General features: G+C 48.1%; 1 protein-coding gene across 1 annotated transcript in view; it reads right to left on the minus strand.

Moving 5' to 3' along the window:
• LOC138447847 (potassium channel subfamily T member 2-like) overlaps nucleotides 1-23,322 on the minus strand; it is a 1,314,520-nt gene extending 1,291,198 nt beyond the window's left edge. Inside the window, exon 1 of the mRNA XM_069604273.1 lies at nucleotides 23,188-23,322. Coding sequence (XP_069460374.1) covers nucleotides 23,188-23,198 — 11 coding nt within the window. The 5' untranslated portion in view covers nucleotides 23,199-23,322. The remainder of the gene's footprint in view (nucleotides 1-23,187) is intronic.
• Between the last annotated feature and the right edge of the window lie 485 nt (nucleotides 23,323-23,807).

The raw sequence follows: 23,807 nt of genomic DNA on the forward strand, positions 1-23,807 counted from the left end.
AGCTGGAGTAGCTGAATGCCTCTGCAGGAAGTCCCGCCCCCACCCTGCCCGAGAGAGCTGGAGTAGCTGAATGCCTCTGCAGGAAGTCCCGCCCCCACCTTGCCTGACGGAGCTGCAGCGCCTTCTTTCTATCTTTCAGAGCAGCTTCCAATGATGGAAACACTTTATAACATTCAGCCATCGGAGCCTACACCACTTCCGGTCTGACGCATTGTGGAAGTCATGGCCTCTCTGAAGAACCAAACCATTCCGAAATAGTCTCAATCTTTCCCAAGTACAAACCTTAACGGCATTCCAGGGTCCAACCAACTCAAGAGCAGCCCCCAGGGCGTTAAATGGGTCCAGGGATGAGCCCTGGCAGTTGCCCAAGGCCTCTTTCCAGCCAGGGCTCACACAACCGGGATTCAAACCCACACACTGCAGGTGTCTGGCCAGCGTCACATTGCACTGTGCTATTTCGTAGGTGCTGGATTTCATTGGTTTCATTCAATTGACTGCTTGACACAGTCTATTGAATGAAACAAAATATTTGAGCACCGATGAAACAGCACCGTGCAATTCGACATTGGCTTGTCACCGGCAGGGCTCGGGTGAACCCCCAGGCCCGACAACTTTCCTTTTTTTATTGTAGCATGCTGGGTACACTTCAAGCCATGCCCATAATTTAGGCGACACCTCCTCGTTGTAGCCCACCACTCGATTTATCACCCCACTTAAAGCACTGGCAGCCCCCCTTCTGCAGGCATGTTCCTGTCAGAATCTGAACAGTTCTAGGGCAGGTGTAAAGCAGGTGGGAGGTAGGGTGGGGGCCTAACTCCTTCCACTTTCACAGAAGGTATTGTATATTTTCCAGGTCATAGGTGGATGGGAGAGAGCTGCAGGGGGCGGGGTGGACAGCATGGCACTTCCGCTTCCTGTGCTTCTCCAGTGACTTCCGTGGGTTCCCTTGAGTAGAAGAATCTGGAAGCATCCCTGTGCCCTCCTGGGTGATCGTCGCATTTCCTTCTTACTAAACACAGTTAATTACTAGTTACATTCTTTAGTACTAATTAGTTTGTTCGTGGGTCACTATTGTTTACATTTTCCGTGATCGAGGTGTGTCTTTATGTGTTTCCTTTTCTGCTAAAAGTATTGTAGCAATAATTAACTTCATCAAATGTGGTTATGCGTGTTTTGTTTTCTGCTAAATGAGTTATAAACTAGGCAAATGGGCTATGTCTTGGAAGGATAGCTCAGGGGCAACATGCTCGCCTTAGAAGCAAGGTGACACGGAGCCACCCAAGTTCGCGCTTAGAAACCTCTGGGTATGAAGCGTGTTATAAATAACCTATCATATCATATCATGTTTCTCTGAAGAAGTGTAATTTTATGAACCTCACACACATGAACCAGAATGCATGTATATGGGTGCACTTATGTTGACCTGCATAGAGAATTGACAGGAAACTTGTTCCGAGAGAATTCACATTACAGGCCACTATGAATAGCTGCAAATTCAGGAACTTCTTAAAATTCCACTGGCAGAAAAAGGACTTTGCACGCCTTAATGGAAGTAGTTCTTCATTGCACCCTTACTCTGTACAATTGTAGACTACACAGGTCTATTTCTGAAAACAAATGTGAAATGATTGATCATTCGCTCACCAAGAATGAGTGATGACACCTTCCCCAGGGCAGATCGCTTTTTTTCTGCCAGACATCTGTGATACCCATCTGATATAGTGAATGCCGCGAGACTTCGGTCGGGTGTTCACGCGTGTTCAAGCCCTCTGGGCCTCTGATAGTGAATGCGGCCTCGGTTGAGTGTCTGCCCGTATTCAGCATTCAGGTTTCCCTGGCTCCCGTAGCCCGTTCCGCTTCTCAACCCTCAGGGGCACAGCCTTTCGCCCCTCTCCCCAGTGTTACCTTCTTAGGACCGTCCGCTTCCCCTTTGCTGCCCGGTCCAGCAATCGGCACACAACTCATGAGGAGGCCGGCGATCTGGTTACTCCGTGGCGGACAGGTCTCGGCACCGGTTAACGGACCAAAACCCTGGTGAAGTCGAATGAGAACATACTCATTTTCTTCGGCAAAGAATTTTGTGCAATTGATATTTCTTTTAATCAGTTCCTTTGCAGTTGCAAAACTTTGTGATTGAACAGAGATTGCGCCTGAAGTTCTGTATTCCCTCCACAGTCTTTGTTCCCCATCTTATCTGTTCCGCCCTCAATCATTAGGCCCATCCAGAATTTACAGGTATTTGCTTTGAGTGCTTCCCAAACTCTGCGACTTGTGCCCCCGCACTCTTTATTCTATAGCAACGCCCTCCTTGATCATTTAGAAGAGGCGCGCTCGCCGCTCACCTTCATCTCATGGCCATCTTCAATTGGTGATCCGGGGGCAGTGAAAGGTCAGGCGGGTGTGATCTGAAACCAGGAGGTGTCCAGGTCCAAATCCTGGTATATGTGGGGTGAAATAGCCCCTGGATGCGAGAAATAAAGAGGCAGGAGTCAGTTATGAGGACTCGCCAAAATACGAGGCCTGCACAGAAATGAGGTCCGACATAAGGCCTTGTGAACACAATTCAAAAGGAAAGGAAACATGCAAAATATGGAGAGGTACGCAATGCCTTTCAGGAAGGAGTGACACGTGGCAAGAACATTTGGACAAATCCATGAAGAGCTGTACTGATATTTCCATGAAACAGCAGCCCACACAACCCTCAATGGGATGCCAGAATTGTGTTCAGCAGCTGCAGTGAAACAGAGTACATGTCATGTGTAAAATAAATAAAATGTTATTTCGTTTTTCCCTTTAAACTAAAATTATGGTCAGCAAAATGCCGAGCAGACTTGTAAGCTTGGGCATGGTGTTCTTATATACACGTACCATTCAGAAACAATATGCACACATGGTTGAATCTGTGTGCCATAGATAGATGTCATTTAAAATTGCAATTAGGTTTGGTTTAAAGGCTATTTTTGGCAGGATACAGGGACTGTGATTTTTCCTAACATGAAACAAGCTCTGGGACCTCCCCTTTGCTGTCCTGATGACAGGCCTGGGGTGTCATAACCAGTCACAACCATTTCTTAAAAAAAGGACCTACCAGTGACTAATGCAATACCCCTTACTCTACTGATGACCTAACAGTGACTAATGCAATGCCACTTACTCTACTGATGACCTACCAGTGACTAATGCAATGCCCCTCACTCTACTGATGACCTACCAGTGACTAATGCAATGCCACTTACTCTACTGATGACCTATCAGTGACTAATGCAATGCCCCTCACTCTACTGATGACCTACCAGTGACTAATGCAATGCCACTTACTCTACTGATGACCTACCAGTGACTAATGCAATACCCCTTACTCTACTGATGACCTACCAGTGACTAATCCAATACCCCTCACTCTACTGATGACCTACCAGTAACTAATGCAATACCCCTCACTCTACTGATGACCTACCAGTGACTAATGCAATGCCACTTACTCTACTGATGACCTGCCAGTGACTAATGCAATACCCCTCACTCTACTAGTGACCTACCAGTGACTAATCCAATACCCCTCACTCTACTGATGACCTACCAGTGACTAATACAATGCCACTTACTCTACTGGTGACCACCCAGTGACTAATGCAAGCCACTTACTCTACTGATGACCTACCAGTGACTAATGCAATGCCACTTACTCTACTGATGACCTGCCAGTGACTAATGCAATACCACTTACTCTACTGGTGACCTACCAGTGACTAATCCAATACCCCTCACTCTACTGATGACCTACCAGTGACTAATCCAATACCCCTCACTCTACTGATGACCTACCAGTGACTAATCCAATACCCCTCACTCTACTGATGACCTAACAGTGACTAATGCAATGCCACTTACTCTACTGATGACCTACCAGTGGCTAATGCAATACCCCTCACTCTACTGATGACCTACCAGTGACTAATGCAATGCCACTTACTCTACTGATGACCTGCCAGTGACTAATGCAATACCCCTTACTCTACTGGTGACCTACCAGTGACTAATCCAATACCCCTCACTCTACTGATGACCTACCAGTGACTAATGCAATGCCACTTACTCTACTGGTGACCTCCCAGTGACTAATGCAAGCCACTTACTCTACTGATGACCTACCAGTGACTAATGCAATGCCACTTACTCTACTGATGACCTACCAGTGACTAATGCCATGCCACTTACTCTACTGGTGACCTCCCAGTGACTAATGCAAGCCACTTACTCTACTGATGACCTACCAGTGACTAATGCAATGCCACTTACTCTACTGAAGACCTACCAGTGACTAATGCCATGCCACTTACTCTACTGGTGACCTCCCAGTGACTAATGCAATACCCCTTACTCTACTGATGACCTACCAGTGACTAATCCAATACCCCTCACTCTACTGATGACCTACCAGTGACTAATGCAATACCCCTCACTCTACTGATGACCTACCAGTGACTAATGCAATGCCACTTGCTCTACTGATGACCTGCCAGTGACTAATGCAATACCCCTTACTCTACTGGTGACCTACCAGTGACTAATCCAATACCCCTCACTCTACTGATGACCTACCAGTGACTAATGCAATGCCACTTACTCTACTGGTGACCACCCAGTGACTAATGCAAGCCACTTACTCTACTGATGACCTACCAGTGACTAATGCAATGCCACTTACTCTACTGATGACCTGCCAGTGACTAATGCAATACCCCTTACTCTACTGGTGACCTACCAGTGACTAATCCAATACCCCTCACTCTACTGATGACCTACCAGTGACTAATCCAATACCCCTCACTCTACTGATAACCTACCAGTGACTAATCCAATACCCATCACTCTACTGATGACCTAACAGTGACTAATGCAATGCCACTTACTCTACTGATGACCTGCCAGTGACTAATGCAATACCCCTCACTCTACTGATGACCTACCAGTGACTAATGCAATGCCACTTACTCTACTGATGACCTGCCAGTGACTAATGCAATACCCCTTACTCTACTGGTGACCTACCAGTGACTAATCCAATACCCCTCACTCTACTGATGACCTACCAGTGACTAATGCAATGCCACTTACTCTACTGGTGACCTCCCAGTGACTAATGCAATGCCCCTTACTCTACTAGTGACCTACCAGTGACTAATCCAATACCCCTCACTCTACTGATGACCTACCAGTGACTAATGCAATGCCACTTACTCTACTGGTGACCTCCCAGTGACTAATGCAAGCCACTTACTCTACTGGTGACCTACCAGTGACTACTGCAATGCCACTTACTCTACTGATGACCTACCAGTGACTAATGCCATGCCACTTACTCTACTGGTGACCTCCCAGTGACTAATGCAAGCCACTTACTCTACTGATGACCTACCAGTGACTAATGCAATGCCACTTACTCTACTGAAGACCTACCAGTGACTAATGCCATGCCACTTACTCTACTGGTGACCTCCCAGTGACTAATGCAATACCCCTTACTCTACTGATGACCTACCAGTGACTAATCCAATACCCCTCACTCTACTGATGACCTACCAGTGACTAATGCAATACCCCTCACTCTACTGATGACCTACCAGTGACTAATGCAATGCCACTTACTCTACTGATGACCTGCCAGTGACTAATGCAATACCCCTTACTCTACTGGTGACCTACCAGTGACTAATCCAATACCCCTCACTCTACTGATGACCTACCAGTGACTAATGCAATGCCACTTACTCTACTGGTGACCACCCAGTGACTAATGCAAGCCACTTACTCTACTGATGACCTACCAGTGACTAATGCAATGCCACTTACTCTACTGATGACCTGCCAGTGACTAATGCAATACCCCTTACTCTACTGGTGACCTACCAGTGACTAATCCAATACCCCTCACTCTACTGATGACCTACCAGTGACTAATCCAATACCCCTCACTCTACTGATAACCTACCAGTGACTAATCCAATACCCATCACTCTACTGATGACCTAACAGTGACTAATGCAATGCCACTTACTCTACTGATGACCTGCCAGTGACTAATGCAATACCCCTCACTCTACTGATGACCTACCAGTGACTAATGCAATGCCACTTACTCTACTGATGACCTGCCAGTGACTAATGCAATACCCCTTACTCTACTGGTGACCTACCAGTGACTAATCCAATACCCCTCACTCTACTGATGACCTACCAGTGACTAATGCAATGCCACTTACTCTACTGGTGACCTCCCAGTGACTAATGCAATGCCCCTTACTCTACTGGTGACCTACCAGTGACTAATCCAATACCCCTCACTCTACTGATGACCTACCAGTGACTAATGCAATGCCACTTACTCTACTGGTGACCTCCCAGTGACTAATGCAAGCCACTTACTCTACTGGTGACCTACCAGTGACTACTGCAATGCCACTTACTCTACTGATGACCTACCAGTGACTAATGCAAGCCACTTACTCTACTGGTGACCTACCAGTGACTACTGCAATGCCACTTACTCTACTGATGACCTACCAGTGACTAATGCCATGCCACTTACTCTACTGGTGACCTCCCAGTGACTAATGCAAGCCAATTACTCTACTGATGACCTACCAGTGACTAATGCAATGCCACTTACTCTACTGAAGACCTACCAGTGACTAATGCCATGCCACTTACTCTACTGGTGACCTCCCAGTGACTAATGCAAGCCACTTACTCTACTGATGACCTACCAGTGACTAATGCAATGCCACTTACTCTACTGATGACCTACCAGTGACTAATGCAAGCCACGTACTCTACTGATGACCTACCAGTGACTAATGCAATGCCACTTACTCTACTGGTGACCTACCAGTGACTAATGCAATACCCCTCACTCTACTGATGACCTACCAGTGACTAATGCAATGCCACTTACTCTACTGGTGACCTACCAGTGACTAATGCAATACCCCTTACTCTACTGGTGACCTCCCAGTGACTAATGCAAGCCACTTACTCTACTGGTGACCTACCAGTGACTAATGCAATGCCACTTACTCTACTGATGACCTACCAGTGACTAATGCCATGCCACTTACTCTACTGGTGACCTCCCAGTGACTAATGCAAGCCACTTACTCTACTGGTGACCTACCAGTGACTAATGCAACCCACTTACTCTACTGATGACCTACCAGTGACTAATGCAATGCCACTTACTCTACTGATGACCTACCAGTGACTAATGCCATGCCACTTACTCTACTGGTGACCTCCCAGTGACTAATGCAAGCCACTTACTCTACTGATTACCTACCAGTGACTAATGCAATGCCACTTACTCTACTGATGACCTACCAGTGACTAATGCAATACCCCTCACTCTACTGATGACCTACCAGTGACTAATCCAATACCCCTCACTCTACTGATGACCTACCAGTAACTAATGCAATGCCACTTACTCTACTGGTGACCTCCCAGTGACTAATGCAAGCCACTTACTCTACTGATGACCTACCAGTGACTAATGCAATGCCACTTACTCTACTGATGACCTACCAGTGACTAATGCAATACCCCTCACTCTACTGATGACCTACCAGTGACTAATGCAATGCCACTTACTCTACTGATGACCTACCAGTGACTAATGCAATACCCCTTACTCCACTGATGACCTACCAGTGACTAATCCAATACCCCTCACTCTACTGATGACCTACCAGTAACTAATGCAATGCCACTTACTCTACTGGTGACCTCCCAGTGACTAATGCAAGCCACTTACTCTACTGATGACCTACCAGTGACTAATGCAATGCCACTTACTCTACTCTATTGGTGACCTCCCAGTGACTAATGCAAGCCACTTACTCTACTGATGACCTACCAGTGACTAATCCAATACCCCTCACTCTACTGATGACCTACCAGTGACTAATGCAATACCCCTTACTCTACTGATGACCTATCAGTGACTAATGCAATGCCACTTACTCTATTTCGGACCTACCAGTGACTAATGCCATGCCACTTACTCTACTGAGGACATGCCACATAATGAAGTCCTCTGGCTCTCTACCGTAGGCGCAATGCCATCTGGTCTGGGAAGTGTAAGACGCTTCATGGCGACCTGTCTTAGGGAGGTCTTTTGTATTTGAGGCAGCTCAAGGGAACACAAAGTATTCCAACCTTTTGTGTTTAATGAGAAAGCTGATTAAGAAAACATATAAGAAATGTTTTTAAAAAACACAAAATGTAGTTTTTTAACACTAGAAGGAAATTACGGGCACATTTTCTGGAATGATGAGTGGACAGTGAGCTGCAGTATCCTCGTGAAACCATAAGGTTACAAGTTTGAACACTGGAAGAGTAGGCGTGACCTCTTCTCCTTCAGAGCTGGAATAAATCAATATTTTCAGATTTGTTTGAAAGGCACTTTCTGCTTCCCGGCACTCTCACAGAGCACTTTTTCACCATAGGGAAGGTGGCTGGAGAGTATAAGGAGAGTGCATGGAGAGTGCAAGGAGAGTGCATGGAGAGTGCTAGGAAAGTGTAAGGAGAGTTCATGGAGGGGGCATGGTGAGTGCACAGAGAGTGCATGGTTATTCACATTCGCACACCTCGTCATGGCCGTTTCAGGACATTTGCTATTTTTTAGAGGGTCCAGATTAGGGAATATAAAATCATTATTTTTAGGGCATCAGGGAGAGAATACAGGAGGTGTGGGAGTGAGTGTGAGGGGTTATTCAGGGATGGAATCTCATAACGACCGCCCTGGTGAGATGCCCCAGACCGACCATAAATGTGACCTGAGCACCGACATGCGCACAATGAAGCGCACACTCGCATCTCAGGATAACATGCACATTAGTGCACATGTTAGAGTGCACTGAAATGTGCAGTGCAGTGCTCTTGTGCTGCAAAGTCACCGCCTAGTCACGCCAAGAGATAGGTGTGTGACCTCCGCAGATCACGACTGTTGTGTGTCGGGAGTGTGAGAACAAGCACAGCACAACAAAGACAAACATTTCAGACTGAACAAGGCAGTGTGGTACTAGGTCAGCAGCCCTCATGTGAACGCTTCTTTTGTGAATATGCAAGTGTTTCCACCAGGGCACGTATATTGCGGTGGGGGCGCTTCCCAGGGCGGTTCTTGGTTTCATAGCCTATAATGACGTATAACGCACGTAGGACTCGGAGTTTATAAGCGCGGATCGAACCTGTGTTGCTCCACTGCATCGTCTTGCTTCCGAGGCGAGCACGTTGTCCCTGAGCTATCCAAGCCTATACCAATCCTTCTGAGATTTGGCATTTGGTTTTGTTTTGAGAATTCCCTTTTCCCTTGCAGCCATTAGGGAGGGCACGTGGGCTTCATATTCATATTTATTCGAGCGTCACACCACGAGAAACATCAGACTGATGGCTGGTGGCGAGCAGGCCCATTCAGCTGAGCACAAAATGGGCGTGTTGGCGGCGCGCCCAAGGCCAGACTTCACTGATCATGATTCGGGTGAGTCCTGCACCCAATTCTGAGCCCAATTCTGGATCATCCAAGACACTCAAATTATCATCCACCAAATTGCCTTCAAAGTCTCAGCTAGACCAGCCCATCCCTTCTCGCAGAGAGAAGCAGTTATTTATTTATTTATTTATTTATTTATATACTCACAGCCGAATGGCTTTGTATAAACAACACAGAACAAATTAAGCAGTCTAGATACAAAATATACAACAGTGTGCATATACATAAAAATACGACAACGCTGAAAGGCCGTAGCCGATCATTGCTTGGCGGGCGCAGGCACCTAAAAGAGCTCCATGAAAAATGATCAACTCGACACGAACATAAGTTCAAATTCATTCATATCAGGAAACGTAAACAATATTAAAAGAGCATCCATAACATCAAGAGTATAACAGTTTGATCAAGTCGGTGCATTTCCAGTAAAACGTCACCATATAGTATATCAACTTATGCTCAACCATCCCCATCATGTTACTTATTCTCCACTAACCATTCAATGGCCTTTCCTTATCAAAACACAGTGTAGATAGTTTGACCTCAATGACAAATGTAACAATGATATTCTGGGCATTAACGAGGCATTTATAATTGCCCAATAAAATAAAATAAGTGTAAACCCACATTGCCAGGCTGTAATGCATGTTATCAGCCTGCTCCCAAGTCAACAGTGTAATACCGTTTATAATGTTGGCAATTTTTTTGTATTTAAAAAACAAAAGAGGATTTGGGTGAGGGAGAAAGGACACATGATATGACCCACCAACACGTGGGCAGCAATCACAACAGATTGTGATGCGGCCAGCGGGATGACGCAACAAAGCGTGGACAAGTGAAGAGATCTGGGTGACGCGAGGAGAAACATTGTGCCGCCCTTTTCGATCCATGCTAGGTTCGCGCAGTGGCACAAGAAACATTGCGCGACTCGTTTCGGATTGCCAGACAGCACAAGAAACTTTGTGCCGCCCTTTTCGATCCATGCTAGGTTCGCACAGTGGCACAAGAAACATTGCGCGACTCGTTTCGGATTGCCACACAGCACAAGAAACTTTGTGCCGCCCTTTTCGATCCATGCTAGGTTCGCGCAGTGGCACAAGAAACATTGCGCGACTCGTTTCGGATTGCCAGACGGCACGAGAAACTTTGTGGCACTCTCTTCCATACACAAGGCTGGCAAGAACGGTGGATTGCAGCGAAACGGATCGAAATCTTACTGATTTTGCTTCCGGGGCTGGCGGAACTGAATTTAACAATTTCTCCCCAACCCTAGGCAGAGACCCTGAGCCATGGTATACATAGGCTGCAGAGGTACAGCCCCGGCTGCATATGCGCGAGCTGAAGACCCCCGAATAGGCAGCTCTTTACAGATCGAGTCAGCCTCATTATTTCCTGCTGTACAGATGCATGTTCAAGCGTGACCGTCATGACTTGGGGACATACACCTGTATGTCTTCTGCCAAACCAGGGCATGTTATCATGACACCTGGATATGCTGCTGCATGTCACGTGTACCTCAGCCGTACACCTGTATGTCTTCTGCCCAACCGGGGCATGTTATCTTATCATGACACCTGGGCATGCTGCTGCATGTCACGTGTACCTCAGCCATACACCTGTATGTCTTCTGCCGAATCAGGGCATGTTATCTTATCATGACACCTGGGCATGCTGCTGCATGTCACGTGTACCTCAGCCATACACCTGTATGTCTTCTGCCCAACCAGGGCATGTTATCATGACACCTGGACATGCTGCTGCATGTCACGTGTACCTCAGCCATACACCTGTATGTCTTCTGCCGAATCAGGGCATGTTATCTTATCATGACACCTGGGCATGCTGCTGCATGTCACGTGTACCTCAGCCATACACCTGTATGTCTTCTGCCCAACCAGGGCATGTTATCATGACACCTGGGCATGGCACTGCATGTCACGTGTACCTCAGCCATACACCTGTATGTCTTCTGCCGAATCAGGGCATGTTATCTTATCATGACACCTGGGCATGCTGCTGCATGTCACGTGTACCTCAGCCATACACCTGTATGTCTTCTGCCCAACCAGGGCATGTTATCATGACACCTGGACATGCTGCTGCATGTCACGTGTACCTCAGCCATACACCTGTATGTCTTCTGCCGAACCAGGGCATGTTATCATGACACCTGGGCATGCTGCTGCATGTCACGTGTACCTCAGCCATACATCTGTATGTCTTCTGCCGAATCAGGGCATGTTATCATGACACCTGGGCATGGCACTGCATGTCACGTGTACCCCAGCCATACACCTGTATGTCTTCTGCCGAACCAGGGCATGTTATCATGACACCTGGATATGCTGCATGTTATCATGACACCTGGGCATGCTGCTGCATGTCACGTGTACCTCAGCCATACACCTGTATGTCTTCTGCCGAACCAGGGCATGTTATCATGACACCTGGATATGCTGCATGTTATCATGACACCTGGGCATGCTGCTGCATGTCACGTGTACCTCAGCCATACACCTGTATGTCTTCTGCCGAACCAGGGCATGTTATCATGACACCTGGGCATGCTGCTGCATGTCACGTGTACCTCAGCCATACACCTGTATGTCTTCTGCCCAACCAGGGCATGTTATCATGACACCTGGACATGCTGCTGCATGTCACGTGTACCTCAGCCATACACCTGTATGTCTTCTGCCGAACCAGGGCATGTTATCATGACACCTGGATATGCTGCTGCATGTCACGTGTACCTCAGCCATACACCTGTATGTCTTCTGCCGAACCAGAGCATGTTATCATGACACCTGGATATGCTGCATGTTATCATGACACCTGGGCATGCTGCTGCATGTCACGTGTACCTCAGCCATACACCTGTATGTCTTCTGCCGAACCAGGGCATGTTATCATGACACCTGGGCATGCTGCTGCATGTCACGTGTACCTCAGCCATACACCTGTATGTCTTGGGCATGTCATCATGACACCTGGGCATGCCTTCATGACACCTTGGCATGTTGCTGCATGTCTTTGGTGCAGTAGTTGTAGGCTGCTGCATGTCTATTGCAAGACTGGCGATTTTTCATCCATCTGTCCTGTAACATCCCGAGTATTCGGTATGATCGGAGCATGTGCCTTGTGTAATCGTGTGTCCGCAAGAGGGGTGATTCTGCATGTCCAAAGGGCAGCCCCCTTTATTTATGTCGCTTGTGACATCAGGACATGCTTTCCCACGGGTTAGGAAATGGACAGGAACAAGACGGAACTGCGCTCGAGCAACATTCAAACTCGAGACCCAAATCCCTCCAGTTGTGCTTTTCCAGAGGACTTTATGCCCTGCTCAGCTACAAGCTGTATAATACTACAAGACTAAAAGAAAATGAGCTGAAGCAAAGCTGGCCTCTTGGACAGAGCTTTCCAAACAGGTATATATGTCTTGCAATCTGCAGACATTTTCTTGTTAGGTTGAGTTTTGTGAGAAGTGAAAGGAGCTGAGAGCGCGAGTTCCATTGGTTGCATTTTTGCTGAATCACTACCACAGACACATTTCAAATATGATATCACGTGATTTTCCTTACATACCCAAAATGCTCTTTGCTTTTATGCAAATCGCTACGCCAAATCACTCTGAAGTGATGCCGCGCTGCCCGACGTGAACTGGGTCTCTGACCCTCAGCCCTTCCCACAATCCCCTTGCACGAACGGTGGGGGTTCCCAGAGTGCATTGTTTCCATTTCCAGCACTGCTCTCCCACGTGGCTTGTAACATTTCTTTTTTTTATTAGCATGTAGCTTCAAGAGAAGCTTTTTACCATTTACAATTTACATTTTTTTTTATTCAGTGACAGTAAAACCACATAATACAACCAATTCAACCAATAAGAAAAAAAAATAAGAGAGAGAGAGAAAAAAAGAAAAAATATAAAAAGAGAAGATAAGAAAAACCTCAAGGAAAAAAAGCACAAGCCAAGGAGAGTTAACAGCTCTTACCGTCCCAGACTCAGAACAAAACGCTGCATGAAAATGTACTCCTTTATCAAACTAAATTCACTTCTTTCCTTCCAGCTTTGGGAAAATGATTGATACCATCTCTAACAAAGCGAAAGTTACAGATAACCTTGAACCCTGTAACAATTGAAGCCAAATCTCTTTCTTGGTTAGAGTTTGATTATTCACAAAAAATGTTCCTAATAGATTACATCGAATATCTGAAACGCCTTGGCAACTCAGGATAAGATGGCGCCGCGTTTCCATTTTGGGACCACAAAGCCTACATTTGTAGTCTCTGATACCTTTCGGCTTCCTGACTTCAAGAACTTCTTTGGTGGAAAAGATGTTAAGACGCAGTCTTAGAAATTGTTGTCGCCGCACAACCGAAGGAAACTTACTCAAGTACATCGGAGTTGAACCACGCTTGTTTCGAGCTACACAATATGTGCCATAAAGTTTGGACGACTGTGCTGACTCAGACAACTCAATCCAGTCATACTCATACATATGTTTTTTCACATAGTGTGGATTTTCATTGAGTAGCTTCTCTGTAGTGTCGATTGAGTCCAACAGTCCCAAACGTTTAGTGCTCTACTCAGCAAGTCATTTCTCTTTCCCTGTTGTAAGTGCCTGAGCCAACAGCCCAAAACAACTATCAGGTGGAGGCAGTAAGCATTTGCGATAAAAAGATAGTGTTTTCCAACTGATGTAGGTGATGAGAGAGGCCAGTCCAAACTCTTTCCTTATCACCGCCATCGGCATGCAAGCTTCCAACCCAACTGAAGGGAACACTCAGCACCATCGGTCATAATGGGAATTACCTTCATCGTATAAAAGCGTAGCAGGGGAACCAGTGTACATTTGAAATATCTACATTTGATCAATCTTGTCTGGGCTATTAACATCTTCAATTTGCGCCTCAGCACTGCTTCTCTTGCGGCTTCACTGGAGCTTGCGTTAATGGGTATAGCCAGATAGAGCATTTCAGTAGTCGCTCGAATCGGGTCACCATTTATGTACCCACCCTTAAACTTTAGAGATTGGCACCTTACCTTCCCAAGAATAAGCACCGCTGATTTGGCAGCATTAACTCTCAGGTCGTTTGAGGACAGGAAAGATGACAAGGCATCCAATTGGCGCTGTAACCCGATCGGGGTTTCATCCAGAAGAGTAACGTCATCTGCGTACAACAATCTAGTCAATGGGATGCCCGCAATACATGGTGGAAAGTACCTAATATCCGTAAAAGCATCACCCATGCCAGAGATGTACAATTTAAATATGGCTGGGGCTAGGCGACACCCTTGCTTGAGGCCCACTCCTGTTTTAATGGGGTTTGTCATGTCCCCCCTTTGATTTAGTTTGATCTGAATACTAGTATTGGTATGGAGAGCCTCCATTGCCTCACGTAAATCAGCAGGACCTTAACTTCAAAGAGAGCTTCTCTCTATTACCGGAGTCAAAGGCCTGTGACAGGTCCACTGATGCAAGGTATATATTTTTACTGTTCTTTTTTTCAGCTCTTAATTTCAGGCAATTGATTAGAAAATGGTTCCGTGATGTTCAAATTCCTTTTTCAAACCCAGCTTGCCAGCCATCCCGATGTTTGGAGTCCCAACTCCAGTCCGTAAGATGATTCAAAATCAAGGCCGCAAAAAGCTTCCCAATAACATCCAAGAGGGTGATAGGTCTGTAGTTTGTTGCTACAGACCTATCCCCCTTCTTGAAGATTGCTACAATACTGGATTTTGTCCATGAGGCCGGGATGGTACATTTTGCTTTGACCAAGAGAAATAGGCGATGTAAAAAAGTTGCCCATTCCTATGGGTGGTGTTTTAATGTCAAATTCGTAAAACTGTCCGGCCTGCGGCTCTAGAATTACTGGAGGCTCCAATTAAGGCAAGGATGTCCTCCCTTTCAGTTTCAAACTCCCAACTTGAAGAAGGGTTCTCTGCGGCCTTCTTACCTTGGGAATTGGGCTTTGGAAAAGCGAGGAGATGTGATCCACCCAGTCCTTCGCTGAAGTAGGATTGGTAATGAGACTCTGCTGAGGGCCATCCAACATATGAAAAATGTGCCAAATTTCCCTCACATTTTTGGATGCAACCACTTGCAGCATACATTCCTCATTTGATTGCCTTCGGGAATATCTATGTTGCTTCAAGCAATTATTATGCGCAGTCCTGGTTTTCTTGACAACTGCATGTGATACCAAGGAAGGATTTCTTTTGTGCGCTGCAGAATCCCTTAGATCTACCAGGACCGATTCTTTCACTATAAATGGTCAAAGAATGCGTGTAGTCAATGTCTTCCTGCCTACCATTAGCCCTCAGGTCTCCTAATCGTTTTGATACATGAGCACTCAATAATCTCAGTCTAGTCCTACCTGGCAGTACTTCCAGGATATCCCCTTCTGGAATGATTTTATATTAGTACCCAGTTGGAGACATAGTTTCAGCATATTGTGGTCACTTTGGGGGGTTTCAATGACCGACAAGGCCACTACACTCGATTAGAAATTGTTGGAGGTGAGGAAGTAGTCCAAAATATTGGATTCAGTCTCTCTCCTCCAAGTGGGGTTTGGCGGTCTGTCCCCCGGTGTTATGCCATTTAATAATGAGACGTTCCTCTGCTGGAACTCCTTCCTAAATAATAGCCCTCGTTTTTCTGGTTCTTGCGAATTGCTCGTGTAGTGATTTATAAGAACACCACGATTATTAAAACAGTGAATGTTTAAATCCCCACATAGAATTACAATCAGATTAGAATTGTCAATCATTGCGGCATCAATCTCATCCAACAGCTGGTCCATAAAAGTACTAGCTGCTTGGTCATTACAGTTACAGTACAGATTACACAGAAGAATTGACCTCAAGGAGTCCTCCTCACCAGTTCGATATTCCAATAGATGGACTTGTTTTAGTGATGAAATGCTCTTTGTCCATACTACTCTTAATCCACAACTCTCCCTGATGCGGTCAGTAGACCTGCTATCAGTCTACCCTTTGGTCCCTTTGTTGCCGAGTTGACAAGCACAACAAAGCACTCAAGGGTAGGTTGAGCATGTAGCCACGTCTCCTGAAGGCAAATAACATCAATGTCTCCCCATCGAACACTGCCTTCTCCCAGCAAATGTCTGAAGCCCCGTGTGTTCCAGGAACCCAAGTGAACATATGACGGGGTTTTATTACTTTCCGTGCCCTAGCATTATGATCTTCGAGCCAATGTACTGGCCAACCAATCCCAGTTGTCCCCATCCTTGTTCTCTCGGGGCCCCCGTGTCGCACAAGATAAACTCTTTGCTGATTTAGAGTTATTGATGGTAATTCTGAGCTTATCGTGGTTTTTACTCGGCCCTTCATCGCTTAGAGTTTTGTTTGTACGCTGGGGCCAATCGCCATTTCCGTTCTTCCAGCACCCTGATCTTGAGTTGTTTGTGTTGGATTGGCCACTATTGGCAGGCAGCCGAGCATGTGATTTCTCCTCTTCTCTTCTATCCGAGTTTATTACATCCTTTCGGAAAAACCCCATGGTGTTTAAGGAGTCAATGTTTTGCAGTAGCAGTGTTATCACCTCCAAGGATGCAAGATGCAACATGACATAGTCATCGTTTGAGTCATCCGGAAGCTCTACTAATAGGGGGTCCTTTGTATCCAGCCCAGAAAGTGTGTCAATGCTGCGAAAGAGCCCCAAAATATTAGCTCTATTTAGAATGAGGTTGTCTTGGATGCAAAGGATTCTGCTAACATCAGAGCACGCTCATTGCCCTGCGTGTGTGCTGTGCTGTGAGCAATTGCTCCTGCAGACCCTTGTGTGATCAGGGCATGCCCTTGCACGCCCCTGGGTGTGTTGGGTAGTGCTTCCATCTGGCATGTCTGATATGACATGGCAGGATTCCTCAGCCCATCTTCTCTGTCATCAGCCCATGCCGTCCCATGCCACTGCATGCATATCTTGACCTCATGCTCTAGTGACGCGGGTCTCCTCCTGACGTCAGTGCATCAGTCAAGGCCTGTCTCTTGACACTCTGGCCCGCTGCAGCAGAGGCATAGCCAGGATTGTCTAACAAGTAGGGCCTGGAGCTAATGTAGTTGGGCCCCCGGCAGTGACCTTGACATCTGCAAATGCCCACACAGGACTGCCCGCTCAGGCCCTACCCTTTCTACGCCTCTGTGCTGCTGCTGTGCCCTTTCGGACTTCCAGGCAAGCCCATGGGCCATGGGTCTTTTGAACCCTCTCCTGGCACCTTAGTAACTACTGATGCCGGAAGAAAGTCCCTTAACGGAATTGTCCCAATGCTCGTTTCTTCTCCTGACTCACTGCGTTGCCCTTAATCTTGGGGAAATCACCTTAAAATGACAAAGGGCACATTGAGGAGATAAAGCCATCCACAATGGCTCCTGAACGTGTCCGCCAAATCTTCCGCTGGCCCTACCCTGGGGCAGCCGACCACTCGACGAAACAACGACGACGCAATGGGAGCTCATCGAAGGAATCATTGGTCAAGGTCGCTATTGCTCCAAGAAGAGAAAACCTTCCGATAATGAGAGACTCCCTCTGCCAACTCCGATAATGAGAGACTCCCTCCGCCAAAGACCCGCAAGCCCTCGCGAAATCCAATTTTCAAACAAGAGGCACTCTTATTGCAAAGGCCCAGAAGTGCTCTTGAGGGGGGAGGCCATTATCTCGCCGTGAATGCAACTCTTGAATGAGGTAGACGCGCCGACGTTGAACGAGCACTTGCCAAACGCTGAATTGGGCGCAAGACAACTGCCATGTCCACGTGGCCATGCACGGGGCCTTTGTGCTCCTCGGAAGCGGCCCTTGAAGCCGGCCACCTGGAGTGCCTTGGCCCAGATCTGTGTATTCTCTTGCCTCAGCCTTCGATTCAAGGCTTTTGCCATCCTTTGATCTGGATTGGCCACGAAATATTGGTATCGGTGCTGCTTTTGGCCAGAGCAACACTGCTTCCTCCTACCGATCACCAATAGTCATCTCCAATCAATTTAATTAAAAAATCAATGCTAAGCAATCATTCTGTACTCAGAAGCCCCCAAAAGAGCTTTTGGGCCGAGCAACAGCCAGGCAATCCTGTAGGTGTGCACCAAAGACCAGGCGGATGACCTCGCGTATGGCGGATAGCTCTGGGGCAAGGCGCTCACCTTGGAAGCAAGACCATCCGGAGCACCACAGGTTCGATCCCCGGGTCCGCACTTAGAAGCCTCTCGGTATTAAGCGCGTTATAAATATCATATCATATGGTGAGCCGCGTCAGTCCACTCAATGGTAAAATGCGCTCCGTGTTGCACAATTTCCTCAATAAATACAAGGACTCGCCCCTGAAGTTCATTTTATGTAAATGACCATACACTTCCTCGTTGAGGATATCCTCAAGCCCTGTGGTCGCCTTAACTGTAATATGGGTGCAGGAGACCAGCCTAATTCTAAGGTTCCTCTGGCAGGTAACGACCGCCCCAGATCAAACCCAAAAAAAGCAATTGGGTTAGGAGGCCTGCATCCTTGATATGTGTGGAGCTGGCAAATGGTAGGCACATGGAAACCAGTAGGGCCCAACCAGTGATGACTGCCAGGCTCACCACAGGCATCCAACTTCCAGACCCCGGATTTCACTGCACCCCCTGGGAGGCGGGGAGGTGTATTAGCTGGGGGTGCTAAGCTGGAGATCTAGTAGGTTATTCTGGCGGGGGTATCCCATGAGATCAACCCAACTTTATCCTACAATGGCTTTTCCGTAGAATACGGGTCACATAATACTATGTTCCGTCAGCATCCCACCATTCAAGTTGCCTTCGTTTTTGCGACGACGGAAGGTGTCCATACTTGGATGAGATTTGAGGGGATGTTAACCCGTGAATTCTTACTAACACCAGCTTGTTGACCAAGTAGCACCCCTTGCCCGAGTGTTTTGCTGACTTGTGAAAGTAAGTGTCACTCGGAGATTGGGATACACTGATCTCACCTGCTCCATGCCGGAGATCAGATGTAGTGCCATGTCCCGGGTGAGCACTTCACGCTGTCCAAAGGCCGCCAGCTGTGCCATGTGTACATCTCGTAGTCCAAAGATCACAAGCTAGCCCGTGCCAGGTCTCTCAGTCCATATGTCATAAGAATCACTCCGTAAGGGGCAAGTAGATCACACAGTTCAGAGACCGAAAGCAGACCGAGGTCATGGTCCAGCAGTTCACGCAGTCAATGGATCCCAACCTGTCCTATATCCAGTGGGAGTAGATCACACAGTTCAGAGACCAAAAGCTGAGCGAAGTCAGGGGTGAGCAGTTCACCGAGTCTATGGATCTCAACCTGTCCTATATCTTGGGGGAGTAGATCACCCACTCCAGGGATCGAAAGCAGACTGAGGTCAGGGGTGAGCAGTACACACAGTCTGTGGATCTCTCAACCTGTCCTATATGCTGGGGAGTAGATCACCCAGTCCAGAGACCGAAAGCAGACCGAGGTCAGGGGTGAGCAGTTCACGCAGTCAGTGGATCTCTCAACCTGTCCTATATCCAGTGGGAGTAGATTACCCATTCCAGGGACTGAAAGCAGACTGAGGTCAGGGGTGAGCAGTACTCACAGTCAGTGGATCTCTCAACCTGTCCTATATTCAGTGGGAGTAGATCACCCAGTCCAGAGACCGAAAGTAGACCGAGGTCAGGGGTGAGCAGTTCACGCAGTCAATAGATCTCTCAACCTGTCCTATATCCAGTGGGAGTAGATCACCCAGTCCAGGGATCACAATCTCACCGAGGGCAGGGGTGAGCAGTTCACGCAATCTATGGATCTCAACCTGTCCTATGTCAGCTGGTAGTAGATCACTCATTCCAGGGATCACAAGCTGACCGAGGTCAGGGGCAAGTGGGTCGCTCCTTGCATGGCTCTTAAGCTTCCCTCCGCCTTCTCTGAGTGGGTCTCCCAGTCATGGGATCCTGGTGTGCAAGGCAGAGCACTTGATCCACTTTAGTGATAATGGCTTTCATTCACAGCATGTGGTTGGCTGGCTCACTCAGTCTAGAGATATCAAGTGGTCCAGCATCAGGTGTGAGTAGCTGAAACAGTTTTCCGATCTTACGCGGACTCCGGTCGGGTCAGGCGAGCAGGGAAGCCAGTCCAGAACTCTCAAGCTGCCCGAAGTCAGGTGTGAATAGATTACCCTGTACAGAGCTCCTCAGCTGTCTGATATCAAGGGTGTGCCTAGCTCGCCCGTGCTGGGTTTACCTTTGCATTCTGGTACTTGTAGTTCTACAGTTGGAGTGGGAATGTCAACTATCTGTAGGCAAACAAATATGACGAACCGGTGAGTCAATAATTACCAACGTGGCCACTCTATCTTTGCCCTGCACTACTCTGTTGTGCGGACACTCACCCCTTTCAACAGTTCACTCATGACCGTACCGCAGCACTCATTTTTTCAACAGTACACTGAAGTCTGGGTGACTCACATTCCCAGCACTGCACCGACACCTGAGCCAAAACACCCTCCCCACATAAGATTGTATCCAGGAGTGGGCCCCAACAGTCCCCCAAGGGTGCACTCGCGTCTGAGCAGGAACACTCACCACATCCAGAGTGCACTTAGGACTGAGCGTCAACCTTCACTCACCCAAGCCTCAACACAGACCCGGATACAGCAGTGCGCACATGGTAGGGTGAACATTCACCCAACCTGCCTCAATGCTCACTTGCCTTATGAAACTGTGCATTCATATCTGTTCCCCAACACTCGCCCATCCAACAGTGCACTCATGGCTGGGCCTCAATGCTCATGCCTCCAACAGTGCACACAGTGTGTGTGTCCAACACTCACCCACCCAACACTTCAGTGTCTCCAAACTTACCACACCCTGCACTGTCCTAGAGTCTAATAACCAACACTCGCCCATCCAACAGTGCACTCATGGCTGGGCCTCAAAGCTCATGCCTCCAACAGTGCACACAGTGTGTGTGTCCAACACTCACCCACCCAACACTTCACTGTCTCCAAACTTACCACACCATGTACTGTCCTAGAGTCTGATAACCAACACTCGCCCATCCAACAGTGCACTCATGGCTGGGCCTCAATGCTCATGCCTCCAACGTGCACACAGTGTGTGTGTCCAACACTCACCCACCCAACACTTCACTGTCTCCAAACTTACCACATCCTGCACTGTCCTAGAGTCTGATAACCAACACTCACCCATCCAACAGTGCACTCATGGTTAAGCCTCAATGCTCACTTACCTCATGAAACTGTGCATTCATATCTGTTCCCCAACACTCACCCATCCAACATTGCACTAATGGCTGGGCCTCAATGCTCACGCCTCCAACACTGCTCATGCCTCAAACACTCACCAAGCCATCAGCTAACTCCAAACTTACCACAATCAGCACTGTCCTGCGGTCTGATAACCAACACTCACCCATCCAACAGTGCAATCATGGCTGGGTCTCAAAGCTCATGCCTCCAACAGTTCACTCGTTTGTATGCCCAACACTCACACACCCAACACTTCACCGTCCCCAAACGTACCACTCCCTGCACTGTCCTAGGGTCTGATAACCAACACTCACCCATCCAACAGTGCACTCATGTTTGCGCCTCAATGCTCATCCCTCCAACAGTGCACACAGTGTGTGTCCCCAACACTCACCCAGCCAACACTTCACCGTCTCCAAACTTACCACAATCAGCACTGTCCTGCGGTCTTGTAACCAGCACTCGCCCATCCAACAGTGCACTCATGCTTGCGCCTCAATGCTCGTCTCTCCAACACAGCTCATCCCTCCAACAGTGCACTCGTGTGTGCGCCCAACACTCACCCACCCAACAGTTCACCGTCTCCAAACTTAACACAATCAGCACTGTCCTGCGGTCTTGTAACCAGCACTCGCCCATCCAACATTGCACTCATGTCTGCGCCCCAATGCTCGTCTCTCCAACAGTGAACGCACATATGTTCCCAGAAAACAGTGGACGTATGTGTAAACCTCAGGGCCCAGGCAGCCAACACCACGCCTGTGACGGTTGCGCAAGGCGCACCCTTCAAACAGCGCCTTCATTTGAAACTCACTCTGCTAAAAGGCTGTCATGACTGCGACTCACACTCACCCACATACAATAAGAGCTTCACTCACATAGCAGAACACCAATGTTCACCCATCAAGCCCCTGTTACCCAAGGAACTCTCACCCATCAGTGAACACTCACCCCAGCCAAAAGGGCCCAGTGCCCTCACACCCGACTCACCCATCAACTTGTGCACGCCTGTCTCAGCACCCCCAACACTCAACCATTCGAGGGTGCACTCATTTTTATGCCTCAGCACTCTCCAGGAAGTGTCGTGGTCAACCCCACTGGTTGCCTCGTGCACGAAATCCAACCAGCCCCCTTCCTGATTTACAGAACAATCCCCGTAGTGAGGTAGGGTGCTTCTCATCTGCACTGTGTGTGAATATGTTGGTCTTTGATCATTCAATCCACTTTATCAAGCGCCAAGAGGTGACTAACTACACAACGTTGCGCTAGCTACACCGTCGACCCCCAACCTAACTTCCTTGGGAACTAAGGATAATAAAGCAACTGCCGGAGGGTAGCTGGGGGCGGGGGTGTAAGCCTGCACACAGACACGCAGCGCGTGCACTTACCTCCCGGGCATGCTTGCTCTCCGCTCGGCCTCCTAATGTCTCTGCGAGGATGGAGGCTCGGTGCGCTGCGCTCCGAGGCCACCCCGGGCAGTGTTGCGTCCATTAAGTTTCTGTGAGGCTGCACCCCTTCCCTTGCTCCCCCCACCGCCTCTCTCCCCCTCCTCCTCCTTCTCTCTGTCTTCTGCACTGTCTGCATGGGGTCCAGAAGGGGCTCACGGGCAGCAGTCTGCACCCCCACCTGCCCCGCCGAGGCATGCGACCCCCGTCTCCCGCGGGCAGTCCACACAGAGTAGGAAAACCAGGAGCGGCAGAAAACAGAACACCCCCCGAAAGGCGCCCCCCTCGGCCGCAGGCTCCCAAATTAGCGCCTGCGAGCGGAATAGTTACTTCCTGCGAGCAGCAGCAGCCGCCACTATTATTACGCGGTATTTTTTTTTTAGCCAAAACGTTGTATAATAGGTTTAAATTCGGTGGCCTTGGAGACGTGACATCAGTGAAGGACCAGCCCGGTAACAAGAGGCCAAGTCGGGGAGGGGCGGCGAGGGGGGGTCGGGTTACCATGACAACGAGGCCTTCCAATTCTCAGAAAAAGACTTATTTTGCCCGCTTCCTTTCCTCTT

This window comes from Ambystoma mexicanum, chromosome 3q (genome assembly GCF_040938575.1).
Source record: "Ambystoma mexicanum isolate Mex_15411 chromosome 3q, UKY_AmexF1_1, whole genome shotgun sequence".
Taxonomy (NCBI): domain Eukaryota; kingdom Metazoa; phylum Chordata; class Amphibia; order Caudata; family Ambystomatidae; genus Ambystoma; species Ambystoma mexicanum.